This window comes from Mercenaria mercenaria, chromosome 2, assembly GCF_021730395.1.
Source record: "Mercenaria mercenaria strain notata chromosome 2, MADL_Memer_1, whole genome shotgun sequence".
Classification (NCBI taxonomy): Eukaryota; Metazoa; Mollusca; class Bivalvia; order Venerida; family Veneridae; genus Mercenaria; species Mercenaria mercenaria.
Genome location: NC_069362.1, coordinates 12,627,050 through 12,642,159, shown reverse-complemented (window position 1 = coordinate 12,642,159; position 15,110 = coordinate 12,627,050). Strand labels below are relative to the sequence as shown.

Genomic DNA, 15,110 nt, shown 5'->3' with positions numbered 1-15,110 from the left:
TTTTCAACTTAACCATTTTGTGGTGTAATGTTTAGTCTCATTAAGCATCACTTGCGTTCTATTATTCAAGTTTGTTTAATTTTTAGCTCGACTATTCGAAGAATAGTCTAGCTATTCTACTCACCCTGGCGTCGGCGTCGGCGTCACACCTTGGTTAAGTTTTTGCATGCAAGTACATACAGCAAACATTTTAAAGGGCAATATAGCTTTGAAACTTATTTATTCTTTTTCTAGGTCAATTACCCCCTCACGGGTCAAGTTCCATAACTCTAACATTATTTTGAGCAAATTATGCCCCCTTTTGGGCTTAGAAAAATTCTGGTAAAAATTTTACATGCAAGTTACTATCTCCAAAACTAATGCAGATATTGAATTGAAACTTCACATGTGTCTTCGGGGTTATAAAACTAGTTGATAGCACCAAGTCCCATAACTCTGACCTTCATTTTGGCCAGATTATGCCCCCTTTTGGACTTAGAAAATTCTGGTTAAAGTTTTGCGTGCAAGTAAGTACAGCTATTTCTAAAAGGCATATAGATTTGAAACTTATTTTTTCTTTTCTAGATCAATTACCTACCTCACTGGTCAAGTCCCCTAACTCTGACCCGTATTTTGGCCAAATTATGCCCCTTTTGGACTTAGAAAATTCTGGTTAAAGTTTTGCGTGCAAGTACATTTCAGCTAATACTAAAAGGCATAAAATTTGAAACTTATTTTTCTTTTTCTAGATCAATTACCTACCTCACTGGGTCAAGTCCATAACTCTGACATGTATTTTGGCCAAATTTGCCCCCTTTTGGGCTTAGAAAATCCTGGTTAAAGTTTTGCGTGCCAAATACATACAGCTATTATAAAAGGCTATAGATTTGAAACTTATTTTTTCTTTTTCTAGGTCAATTACCTACCTCACTGGGTCAAGTCCCATAACTCTGACATGTATTTTGGCCAAATTATGCCCCCTTTTGGACTTAGAAAATCCTGGTTAAAGTTTTACATACAAGTAACTATCTCCAAAACTACTACAGGTATTGAATTGAAACTTCACATGTGTCTTCCAGGTTATAAAACTAGTTGATAGCACCAAGTCCTATAACTCTGACATGTATTTTGGGCAAATTATGCCCCCTTTTGGACTTAGAAAATCCTGGTTAAAGTTTTGCGTGCAAGTACATACATCTATTACCAAAAGGCATATAGCTTTGAAACTTATTTATTCTTTTTCTAGGTCAATTACCAACCTCACTGGGTCAAGTTCCATTACTTTTAACATGTATTTTGAGCAAATTATGCCCCCTTTTGGACTTAGAAAATTCTGGTTAAAGTTTTACATGCAAGTTACTATCCCCAAAACTAATGCAGATATTGAATTGAAACTTAACATGTTTCTTCGGGGTTATAAAACTAGTTGATAGCATTAAGTCCCATATCTCTGATATGTATTTTGGTCAAATTATGTCCCCTTTCGAACTTAAAACTCTTTTGATATTTAACATTTTGGGTAATAATTTCCTGCTTCTGTGACAATATTTCGAATAGTCGAGCTTGGCTGTCTTATGGACAGGTCTTGTTTTAGTGACAAGGCTTTTGAATAGTCAAATGTTCCTTTTCCCAAACAGCTTTTGTTTCTAAAGAAAGTTCAGTTTGCTTGTAAACTTAAGCTGTGTAGACATGCCAAAATGTACTTACAGGATGAAATTGAGCTCACTTTCCACATAAACTGCATGCATTGTGTAATTATATGAGCCCTGAGTAATTAAGACGATTACTGTATGTCAAGAGTGATAATTTCTTGGACACATTACTTCTTAGCTCACATGTCACAAAGTGACAAGGTGAGCTATTGTAACCGCTTGATGTCTGTCGTGCGTCAACAATTTCTAAAAAAATCTTCTTGAAAACCACTGGGCAGAATTACACCAAACTTCACAGGAATGGTCCTTGGGTGACCCTATTTCAAAATTATTCAAAGAATTGAATTCCATGCAGAACTCTGGTTGCCATGGCAACAGAAAGGAAAAACGTTAAAAAGTCTTCTTGTCCAAAACCACAGGGCCAAGGGCTTTGATATCTGGTGTGTAGCATCATCTAGTGGTCCTCTACCAAGATTGTTCAAATTTTTCCCTCAGGGTCAAATATAGCCCCGCCATGGGGATCACATGGTTTATATAGACTTATATAGGGAAAACTTTGAAAATTTTCTTGTACAAAACCACATGGCCTAGGGCTTTGATATTTGGTATGTAGCATCATCTAGTGGTCCTCTACCAAGATTATTCAAATTATCCCCCTAGGGTCAAATATGGCCCCGCCCTGGGGGTCACATGGTTTATATAGACTTATATAGGGAAAACTTTGAAAATCTTCTTGTACAAAACCACATGGCCTAGGGCTTTGGTATTTGGTATGTAGCATCATCTAGTGGTCCTCTACCAAGATTGTTCAAATTATCCCCCTAGGGTCAAATATGGCCACACAGTTTTACATAGACTTATATAGGAAAAAAAGTTTAAAAATCTTCTTGTCTGAAACCACAACACTAAGACCTTTGATATTTGGTTTGTAGCATTGTCTTATAGTCCTCTACCAAAATTGTTCAAATTGTACCCCTTGGGTGAAGAGAGGTCCCAAGTTTTTTATTGACATATCTATAGGAAAAAGCTTTAAAAATCTTGTCTGAAACCATACGACCTAGGATTTTGATATTTGGTATGATGCATTGTCTAGTAGTCCTTTACCAAAATTGTTCAAATTATGCCCCTGGGGTTAAAAGAGGCCCCACCCTTGGGTCACTTAGTTATTATGTGAGTTATATAGGAAAAATAGTTAAAAAATCATCTGATCCTATTTCCAAGACTGTTTAAATATAATTACCTGATGACCCCAAGTAATATGATGTCACTTGACTGTGACCTTGACCTACTGACCAACTTTCTTGTTTTTTTAAGATACAGCCTGGAAATTTTGATGACATACACAGTTTTGCACACAAATCGTAAAACTGAATTTCATTGACCATGAATATGACCTACTGACTTTCTTAATATTTTATCATCAGTTTGACATTTGAAACATGTAGCTCATATTACTTTGGTGAGAGATCCAGGGTCCTCTTGTATAAATCCTGTATTGACCCATACTGAAAAAAAAAGTGTTGCAAAAGAGTTAAAAGATTTCTTCTTTATTTGCAGGTCATTGTCAAGGCCTAGGTACCGTTCTCGATCAAGAGGAAGGAGCTTTTCAAGGTCACCTCGTAGGTCATTCACACCTAGAAGATCATCACTATCTCCCAGAAGATCCTATTCACCGAGGAGATATTCCCCAAGAAGGTCAAGGTCACCCAGATACTCTCCAAGAAGATACTACTCTCCTAGACGATCACCAAGAAGATCCTTATCTCCAAGACCTAGATATAGGTCATATTCGAGGTCACCCGTTAGGAGACGGTCTTTCACACGGTCAAGGTCGAGAGATAGAAGGTCCCCATTTAGACGCTCGCTTTCTAGAAGTCCTCTTGGTAGGCGCTCACCATTTAGAAGATCATACTCAAGGGGAAGATACACTCCACCAAGAAGGTCATTATCACCATACAGAAGGTCACCGCTTAGAAGGTCAAGGTCTAGAGGTCGCAGCCCTATAGACCAGTACCGTAGATCACCTATGAGATATTCACCTAAAAGGAAGAGGTCTTCTCTTAAGAGGTCTCCTATCAGAAGATCAAAATCACCTCTAAAGAGATCTCCATTGAGAAGATCAAAATCACCCCTAAAGAGATCTCCTTTGAGAAGATCAAAGTCACCATTAAAGAGATCTCCATTGAGGAGATCAAAGTCTCCACTAAAGAGATCTCCTTTGAGAAGACCAAAAGAAAAACCGTTACCAAGGGCTAAATCACCAAAACAACAAAGGGATGCCAAGAAAAAACCAGCACCTAAACAAAAGGATAAGGACAGTAATGACACTGAACCAGTTCTTAATGCCAATATGAACAATAAACAAGTGAAATCGGCAGAGCCAAACAAAGAAAACATTCCTGCTAAAGCAATAAAACCTGTTAACACAAGATCAAATAACATTGTTATAAACATTGTTGACAGTACCACGACTGATGAGAATAGTGAAGTTGAAGGAAAAAGTATTAAAACTGATAGCAATCAAAATGAAAATGCTGTGTCAAATAAAAGTAATGATAAAACTGATAAATCTGCTATTGAATCAAAAGCGAATAAAAATCTGGGGGAGAATGAAAATAAACAAGTCAATAAATCTGAAAATGAGGCCAAACTTAAATCTAGGTCGAGATCTAAAAGTAAAGAAAAGGCTGGGCCTTCCGCAAAACAGAGTAAACCAAGAAAGAAAAGGAGTCCTAAAAGAAAAGAGAAATCTGTGTCACTGTCCCCAGAAAGGGTTAAAAGTCCCCTAAGAATGCCTTACAGAGATAGGTTTGAAGGTGGTAACAGAGATAGATTTGAAGGGGGTAGAGGTAGAATGGATAGAATTGAAGGGGGTAGAGAAAGATTTGAGGTTGGCCGGGGAGGTTATGGGAGGGAATGGGATAGAAGCAGAGATGCTGATCCATATTTTAGGGGCAGACAGAACGCTGGATACAGAGGTCGTGATTTCAGGGGTAGAGGTAGGGGTTCAGATTTCAGGGGTGGTATTGGAGACTATGGAGTGCAGCAGCCTCCAGACTTCAGGAACCAAGATTACAGGCCACCACCACCACAACAACCAGGAGATTTTGCTTCTTTTCCACCATTACCAGATCCTGCAGCAATGGCAGGTCCATACAACAGGAATTACCCACAGAGAGGTTCTCCAGGATTTCCTGCAAATTATGGACCTAACTTCCCATATCCACCACCAAGAGATCCCAGAGAGGATCCTAACTGGCAAGGGTTAGTTGAATACAAGGTCTATTACCTTGCTATTTGTTCAGTATATAAAAAAATTGTTTGTAGGTTGTAGGACTTACTGTACATATGGACCTATATGATGAATGATTTCAGCACACCTGAGCACAAAATGGTCAAGAGCTGTTATGATAGCCAGTGTCCATCATATGTTGTCTGTCATCAACAGTTTTACTTGTTAACACTCTACAGAGGTCACAAGTTTGGTCAGATGAAAAACTGTAAACAATCTAGAGGCCAAATTTCTATCTGATCATCATAAATTGTTTTCAGAAGGTTAATGGTTTATATATCAAATTTGAATATTTGTTTATCCGAGGTAAAAAGCCAGGGTTGAATCATAAAAAAACCGTGTTAAAACTGTTAGAGGTCACATTTTCTACTCTATCTTCATGAGTTTTTGTCAGATTTTTAGCTCGACTATTCGAAGAATAGTCTAGCTATTCTACTCACCCTGGCGTCGGCGTCGGCGTCACACTTTGGTTAAGTTTTTGCATGCAAGTACATACAGCCATCAATTAAAGGCATATAGCTTTGAAACTTATTTTTTCTTTTTCTAGGTCAATTACCAACCTCTCTGGGTCAAGTCCCATAACTCTGACATGTATTTTGAGCAAATTATGCCCCCTTTTGAACTTAGAAAATTTTGGTTAAAGTTTTACGTGCAAGTTACTATCTCCAAAACTAATGCAGATATTGAATTGAAACTTCACATGTGTCTTCAGGGTTATAAAACTAGTTGATAGCAGCAAGTCCCATAACTCTGACCTTTATTTTGGCCAAATTATGCCCCCTTTTGGACTTAGAAAATTCTGGTTAAAGTTTTGCGTGCAAGTACATACAGCTATTTCTAAAAGGCATATAGGTTTGAAACTTATTTTTTCTTTTTCTAGGTCAATTACCAACCTCTCTGGGTCAAGTCCCATAACTCTGACATGTATTTTGAGCAAATTATGCCCCCTTTTGGACTTAGAAAATTCTGGTTAAAGTTTTACATGCAAGTTACTATCTCCAAAACTAATGCAGATATTGAATTGAAACTTCACGTGTGTCTTCGGAGTTATAAAACTAGTTGATAGCAGCAAGTCCCATAACTCTGACCTTCATTTTGGCCAAATTATGCCCCCTTTTGGACTTAGAAAATTCTGGTTAAAGTTTTGCGTGCAAGTACATACAGCTATTACTTAAAGGCATATAAATTTGAAACTTATTTTTTCTTTTTCTAGGTCAATTACCAACCTCTCTGGGTCAAGTCCCATAACTCTGACGTATTTTGAGCAAATTATTCCCCTTTTTGGACTTAGAAAATTCTGGTTAAAGTTTTACATGCAAGTTTCTATTTCCAAAACTAATGCAGATATTGAATTGAAACTTCACATGTGTCTTCGGGGTTATAAAACTAGTTGATAGCAGCAAGTCCCATAGCTGATATGCATTTTGGTCAAATTATGTCCCCTTTTGAACTTAAAACTCTTTTGATATTTAACCTTTTTGGGTAATATTTTCCTGCTTCTGGGACACTATTTCGAATAGTCAAGCTTGGCTGTCTTACGGACAGCTCTTGTTTTCTGTGAAATTGAGGTCTCTTAAAACTGAATTATCCGAGGTCAAAAGCTAGATAACAAGGTTAAATCATAGAAAAAGCGTGTTAACACTCGAAAAGACCCTTAGACAGTTTGTATGTATTAAGTCAGGCATAAATTTGTAACTGGATATCTATAGGTCTAAAACTAGATCAGTAAGTTAAGTCTTGGAAAAACTTTTCAATACTCGAGATGCCACATTTTCTACCTGATCTTCATGAAACCTTGCCAGAATGTTTTTTATACTCCCACAAAGTTGGAGGGGATATATAGGAGTGAGCTCGCCTGTCTGTCAGTTGGTTTTTAGCTCACCTGTCACGAAGTGACACAGGTGAGCTATTGTGACCGCTTGATGTCCGTCGTGTGTAGTGCATCGTCCGTCAACAATTTCTAAAAAAAATCTTCTTCAAAACCAATGGGCAGAATTACACTAAATTTCACAGGAATGATCCTTGGGTGGCCCCCTTTCAAAATTATTCAAAGAATTGAATTCCATGCAGAACTCTGGTTGCCATGGCAACCAAAAGGAAAAACTTTAAAAATCTTCTTGTCCAAAACCACAGGGCCTAGGGCTTTGATATCTGGTGTGTAGCTTCATCTAGTGGTCCTCAAAATTGTTCAAATTATCCCCCTAGGGTCAAATATGGCCCCATCCCGGGGGTCACATGGTTTATTTACACTTACATAGGGAAAACTTTGAAAATCTTGTACAAAACCACATGGTCTAGGGCTTTGATATTTGATATGTAGCATCATTTAGTGGTCCTCTACCAAGATTGTTCAAATTATCCCCCTAGGGTCAAATATGGCCCCGCCCTGGGGGGTCACATGGTTTATATAGACTTATATAGGGAAAACTTTGAAAATTTTCTTGTACAAAACCACATGGCCAAAGGCTTTGATATTTGATATGTAGCATCATCTAGTGGTCCTCTACCAAGATTGTTCAAATTATCCCCCTAGGGTCAAATATGTCCCCGCCCTGGGGGTCACATGGTTTATATAGACATATATAGGGAAAACTTTGAAAATTTTCTTGTACAAAACCACATGGCCAAGTGCTTTGATATCTGGTGTGTAGCTTCATCTAGTGGTCCTCTACCAAAATTGTTCAAATTATCCCCCAAGGGTCAAATATGGCCCCGTATCGGGGGTCACATGGTTTATTTAGACTTGTATAGGGAAAACTTTGAAAATCTTCTTGTACAAAACCACATGGTCTAGGGCTTTGATATTTGATATGTAGCATTATCTAGTGGTCCTCTGCCAAGATTGTTCAAATTATCCCCCTAGGGTCAAATGTGGCCTCGCCCCAGGGGTCTTAAGTTTTACATAGACATATATAGGAAAAAAAGTTTAAAAATCTTCTTGTCTGAAAACACAACACTTAGACCTTTGATATTTGGTTTGTAGCATTGTCTTATGGTCCTCAACCAAAGTTGTTGAAATTATCCACCTAGGGTCAAATATGGCCCCATCCCAGGGGTCACATGGTTTATATAGACTTATATAGGGAACACTTTGAAAATCTTCTTGTACAAAACCACATGGCCAAGGGCTTTGATATTTGGTATGTAGCATCATCTAGTGGTCCTCCACCAAGATTTTTCAAATTATCCCCCTAGGGTCAAATGTGGCCCTGCCCCTGGGGTCCCAAGTTTTACATAGACTTGTATAGGAAAAAAACTTTAAAAATCTTCTTGTCTGAAACCACAACACTTAGACCTTTGATATTTGGTATGATGCATTGTCTAGTAGTCCTCTACCAAAATTGTTCAAATTATGCCCCTAGGGTTAAAAGAGGCCCCGCACTGGGTTCATTTAGTTATTATGTGAGTTATATAGGAAAAATACTTGAAAAAAATCATCAGATTCTATTTCCAAGACTGTTAAATTATAATTACCTGATGACCCCAAGTAATATGATGTATATTGACTGTGACCTTGACCTACTGACCTGCTTGTTTTTAGCTCACCTGTCACAAAGTGACAAGGTGAGCTTTTGTGATCGCGTGGCGTCCGTCGTCCGTCCGTCTGTGCGTGCGTGCGTAAACTTTTGCTTGTGACCACTCTAGAGGTCACATTTTTCATGGGATCTTTATGAAAGTTGGTCAGAACGTTCATCTTGATGATATCTAGGTCAAGTTCGGAACTGGGTCACGTGCGGTCAAAAACTAGGTCAGTAGGTCTAAAAATAGAAAAACCTTGTGACCTCTCTAGAGGCCATATTTCTCAATGGATCTTCATGAAAATTAGTCAGAATGTTCACCTTGATGATATCTAGGTCAAGTTCGAAACTGGGTCACGTGCGGTCAAAAACTAGGTCAGTAGGTCTAAAAATAGAAAAACCTTGTGACCTCTCTAGAGGCCATATTTCTCAATGGATCTTCATGAAAATTGGTCAGAATGTTCACCTTGATGATATCTAGGTCAAGTTTGAAACTGAGTCATGTGGGGTCAAAAACTAGGTCAGTAGGTAGAAAAATAGAAAAACCTTGTGATCTCTTTAGAGGCCATATTTCTCAATGGATCTTCATGAAAATTGGTGAGAATGTTCACCTTGATGATATCTCGGTCAAGTTCGAAACTGGGTCACGTGCGGTCAAAAACTAGGTCAGTAGGTCTAAAAATAGAAAAACCTTGTGACCTCTCTAGAGGCCATATTTCTCAATGGATCGTCATGAAAATTGGTGAGAATGTTCACCTTGATTATATCTAGGTTAGGTTTGAAACTGGGTTACGTGCGGTCAAAAACTAGGTCAGTAGGTCGAAAAATAGAAAAACCTTGTGACGTCTCTAGAGGCCATATTTCGCAATGGATCTTCATGAAAATTGATCAGAATGTTCCTCTTGATATCTAGGCCAAGTTTGAAACTGGGTCACGTGCGGTCAAAAACTAGGTCAGTAGGTCGAAAAATAGAAAAACCTTGTGACCTCTCTAGAGGCCATATTTTTCATGAGATCTTCATGAAAATTGGTGAGAATGTTCACCTTGATGATATCTAGGTCAGATTCAGAAGTGGGTCACGCGCCTTCAAAAACTAGGTCATTAGGTCAAATAATAGAAAAACCTTGTGACCTCTCTAGAGGTCATATTTTTCAATGGATCTTCATGAAAATTGGTCAGAATTTTTTATCTTGATGATATCTAGGTCACATGTGCTCAAAAACTAGGTCACTATGTCAAATAATAGAAATAACGACGTCGTACTCAGTTCAACACTGGGTCATGTGGGGATAGGTGAGCGATTCAGGACCATCATGGTCCTCTTGTTTAAGATACAGCCTTGAAATTTTGATGACATACACAGTTTGGCACACAAATCGTAAAACTGGATTTCATTGACCATGAATATGACCTACTGACTTTCTTAATATTTTATCATCAGTTTGACATTTGAAACATGTAGCTCATATTACTCTGGTGAGAGATCCAGGGTCATCATGACCCTCTTATCATGGTTTCAGGACAATAACTCGTGAAAGGCTTGACAGATTTAAATAAATTTTGGTACACAGGTGTAACATCATAAAATACAGGTCAGGTTCGACTTTGAGGTCAGTAGGTCTATGTCAAGGTCACAATGACCCGGAACAGTCAAACAGTTTCCGGATGATAACGAGAATGCTTGGGCTAAGGATCATAAATTTTGGTACCCAGATGTAACATCTTAAAATACAGGTCAAGTCAGACCAGTAGGTCAAGGGTCAAGGTCACATTGACCCGGAACAGTTAAACGGTTTCCGGAAGATTACTTGAGAACGCTTGGGCCTAGGATCATGGAAGTTGATAGGAAGGTTGGTCACCAGCAGATGACACCTATTGATTTTTTGGATCAGTAGGTCAAGGTCACAGTGACCTAGAACAGTTTTCGGGCAATAACTTGAGAACACTTGGGCCAAGGATCACTAAACTTAATAGGGAAGTTGATCATGACCAGCAGATGACCCCTACTGATTTTGAGGTTTGACTTTGACATTGGTTTACTTCTGTGACAAGGCCATATTGTGGGGGTATAATTTGTCTCTCCTGTGACAGCTCAAAATTCAGCTAACCTGAGCATGAAGTGTACCTAATGAGCTAGTAGGATTGTTGACACTGTTTCCGGATGATAACTTGAGAATGCTTGGGCCTAGGATCACGAAACTTAATGGGAAAGTTAATCATGACCATCAGATGACCCTATTGATTTAGAGATCAAAGGTCAAGGTGTCAGTGGCTTGGAATAGTTAAACCGTTTCCGGACAATTACTTGAGAATGCTTGGGCCTAGAATCACGAAACTTCATAGGGAGGTTGATCATGACCAGACAGCAGGTGATCCATTGATTTTGAAGTCAAAGGTCAAGGTCACAGTGACTCAGAACAGTTAAACCAAATCCGGACCATAACTTGAGAATGCTTGGGCCTAGGTTCATGAAACTTAATAGGGAGGTTGGTCATGACCAGCAGATGACCCCTATTGATTTTGAAGTCAGTATGTCAAAGGTCAAGGTCACAGTGACCCGGAACAGTTAAATCATATGGGGACGATAACTTGAGATAGCTTGGGCCTAGGATCAGGAAACTTAATAGGGAGGTTGGTCATGACCCGATTACTTAAGAATACTAGGGCCTAGGATCATGAATGTTATTAGGGAGGTTAATCATGACCAGTAGATTTTATCTTATCGATTTTCAGGTCAGTAGGTCAAGGTCTAAGATCACATTGTGACCCAATCTTTATGAAACTTAGTCAGAATGTATGTACAGATGATATCTCTAGGTCAAGTTTGAAACTGGGTTATGTTGGGTCGAAAACAAGGTCAGTAGGCCAGATCAAAGGAAAATCTTGTTAACACTTAGAGGCCACAGTTGTAACCCAGTCTTTATGAAACTTAGTCAGAATGTATGTTTAGATGTTAACACTCAATATAGAGTCCACAGTTTATGTTTGAAACTCACGAGAATTGGTCAGAATGTTTGTCTTGATGACCTCTAGGTCAAGTTCAAATCTGCGTCATGTGGGGGTTAAAAACTAGATCACCCGGTAAAATCAAAGGAAATGCTTATTAACACTCTAGAGGCCACAGTTGTGACCCAATCTTTATGAGACTTGGTCAGAATGTTTGTCTTGATGATCTCTAGGTCAAGACTGAAACTGGGTCATGTGGGGTCAAAAACTAGGTCAGTAGGCCAGATCAAAGGAAAATCTTGTTAACACTTTTGAGTCCACAGTTTATGTTTGAAACTCATGAGAATTGTTCAGACTGTTTGTCTTGATGACCTCTAGGTAAAGTTCGAATCTGGGTCACGTGGGTCAAAAACCAGGTCACCTGGTCAAATTAAAGGAAAAGCTAAATAACACTCTAGAGGCCATAGTTGTGACCCAGTCTTTATGAGACTTGGTCAGAATGTCTGTCTTGATGATCTCTAGGTCTACTTTAAAACTGGGTCATGTGGGGTCAAAAACTAGGTCAGTAGGGCCGGATCAACTCTGGTGAGCGATATAGGGCCATCAAGGCCCTCTTGTTAGCTCACCTGAGCCAAAGACTCATGGTGAGCTTTTGTGACCGCTCAGTGTCCGTCGTGCATCCATCAACATTTTCTAAAAAAATCTTGAAAACCACTGGACAGAATTGCATCAAACTTCACAGGAATGATCCTTGGGTGGTCCCCTTTCAAAAAATTTCAAAGAATTGAATTCCATGCAGAACTCTGGTTGCCATGGCAACCGAAAGGAAAAACTTAAAAAATCTTCTTGTCCAAAACTGCAAGGTGTAGAGCCTTGATATTTGGCATGTGACATCATCTAATGGTCCTCTATGAAAATTCTTCAAATTATGCCCCTAGGATGAAAAGAGGCCCGCCCCAGGGGGCACAAGTTTTACATAGACATAGAAAAAATCTTGTCTAAACCCACAAGACCTAGGCCTTTGATATTTGGTATGTAGCATTGCCTTGTGGTCCTCTACCAAAATTGTTCAAATTATAACCCTGGGGTGGAAACAGGCTCTGCCTCGGGGGTCATAAGTTTTACATAAGACATATAGGAAAAAAGTTTAAAAATCTTCTTGCCTGAAATTGCAAGGCCTAGGCTTTTGATATTTGGTATGTTGCATTACCTAGTGGTCCTCTACCATAATTATTCAAATTATATCCCTTGGTTGATAAGAGGCCCTGCCTTGGGGGTCCCAAGTTTTACATAGACATATGAAAAAACCATAAAAATCTTCTTGTCTGAAACCACAAGGCCTAGGCCTTTGATATTCGGTATATAGCATTGCCTAGTGGTCCTCTACCAAAATTGTTCAAATTATGCTCATGTGGTGAAAAGAGGCCCCGCCCAGGGGGTCACATTTTAGCTCACCTGAGCTTGTGTATACAATAGAGGCTGTATTTTTCAATGGATTTTCATGAATTTTGGTCAGAATGATAACCTTGATGAAATCTATGCCAAATTCGAAAATGGGTCATCTGGGGTCAAAAACTAGGTCACTAGGTCAAATCAAAGAAAAACCTTTTGTATGCAATAGAGGCTGAATTTTTCAATTGATTTTCATGAATTTTTGTCAGAATGATAACCTTGATAAAGTCTTGCCCAAGATCGAAAATGGGTCATCTGGGGTCAAAAACTAGGTCACTAGGTCAAATTGCAGAAAAACCTTGTGTATACCATAGAGGCTGTATTTTTCAACTGATCTTCATGAAATTTTGTCAGAATGATTGCCTTGATGAAATCTAGATCGAGTTTGATAATGGGTCATCTGAGGTCAAAAACTAGATCACTAGGTCAAATTGTAGAAAAACCTTATGTATGCGATAGAGGCTGTATTTTTCAACTGATCTTCATGAAATTTTGTCAGAATGATTGCTTTGATGAAATCTAGGTCAGTTTTGATAATGGGTCATCTGAGGTCAAATACTAGGTCACTAGGTCAAATTGTAGAAAAATCTTGTGTATGCGATAGAGGCTGTATTTTTCAGTTGATTTTCATGAAATTTGCTCAAAATGATTGCCTTTATGAAATCTAGGTCGAGATTGAATATGGGTCATCTGAGGTCAAAAACTAGGTCACTAGGTCAAATTGTAGAAAAATCTTGTGTATGCGATAGAGACTGTATTTTTATCAGAAAGATTGCCTTGATGAAATCTGGGTTGAGTTTGAATATGGGTCATCTGGGGTCAAAAAATAGGTCACTAGGTCAAATCAAATAAAAACCTTGTGTATGAGATAGAGACTGCGAACGACAAGAAGAAGAAGATAGAGACTATTTATGTCTCCCCCAGGAGACATATGGTTCGCACAGGTCCTTGAAAGTCCTTGAAAAGTCCTTGATTTTTTTTCTTCCAAAAATCCCCTGAAAAGTACTTGAATTTTGAGAAAAAAGGTAGAAAAGTCCTTAATTTTTGCTAAAAACGGGGGTGCAATCGTATTGTAGGGGGAAAATACAAAAAATAGATAATAAATAAGTCAAAACGAGCGAAAAAACGGTGTAAAATAAAAATACATGCACACCCACGGAGGGAACGCTAGTTGAACACCGTTTCGGTACTGAAGTTAGATACGGAATAGCGATTTTCACAACGTTAAAATATTATGCACAAGGTCATTGTAGCGTGACTTATCAACAACAACAATGAGTGGCCCAAAAAATAAATGTAGTTTCGCCAATAAATGGCTTACACAGGATGATTATTCATTGTGGTTAAAGGAGTTTAAGTCAGACAAGCATAAGTGTATGTGATAAAATCATTGATGTCGGAACTATGGGAGAAAGTGTGTTGAAATCACACGCGAAAACAAGAAGTGAAGTCCCTTGAGGACAAATTGAAAACTAGTCTTGAGAGCTTGAAAGACTTATAAGAAACATGTACTAAGTATGTATACAGGCGAATATAGCTCATAAAAGGTAATCCCATTGAAGATCTCATAAAGGTTAAGATATGCTGTTGTAGCTTATGGAAAATAAAACTGTTCTGTAACTTTTCTTCTGTCATAATGCCTTATGAAGAGCCTAAATGGTTTTGTAATTTAAGATTTAAAGCGATTAAAATAGTCCTTGAAAATCCATAAAAAGTCCTTGAAAAGTCCTTGAATTTTTTTTGCCAAGTCCTGTATGAACCATGCATATTGTTTTTGCCCTGTCCGTCCGTACGTCACACTTCATTTCTGAGCAATAACTGGAGAACCATTTGACCTAGAACCTTCAAACTTCATAGGGTTGTAGGGCTGCTGGAGTAGATGACCCCTATTGTTTTTGGTGTCACTCCATCAAAGGTCAAGGTCACAGGGGCCTGAACATTGAAAACCATTTCCGATCAATAACTAGAGAACCACTTGACCCAGAATGTTGAAACTTCATAGGATGATTGATCATGAACAGTAGATGACTCCTATCGATTTTGGGGTCACTCCGTCAAAGATCAAGGTCACAGGGGCCTGAACATTGAAAACCATTTCCGATCAATAACTAGAGAACCACTTGACCCAGAATGTTGAAACTTCATAGGATGATTGGTCATGAACAGTAGATGACCCCTATTGATTTTGGGGTCACTCCGTCAAAGGTCAAGGTCACAGTGGCCTGAACATTGAAAACAATTTCCAATCAATAACTAGAGAACCACCTGACG

At 38.6% G+C, this 15,110-nt stretch overlaps 1 protein-coding gene across 1 annotated transcript in view; it reads left to right on the top strand.

Annotated features, from left to right (window-relative positions):
* LOC123563211 (E3 ubiquitin-protein ligase RBBP6-like) overlaps positions 1-15,110 on the top strand; it is a 57,565-nt gene that overhangs the window by 28,074 nt on the left and 14,381 nt on the right. Inside the window, exon 14 of the mRNA XM_045355886.2 lies at positions 3,189-4,895. Coding sequence (XP_045211821.2) covers positions 3,189-4,895 — 1,707 coding nt within the window. The remainder of the gene's footprint in view (positions 1-3,188; positions 4,896-15,110) is intronic.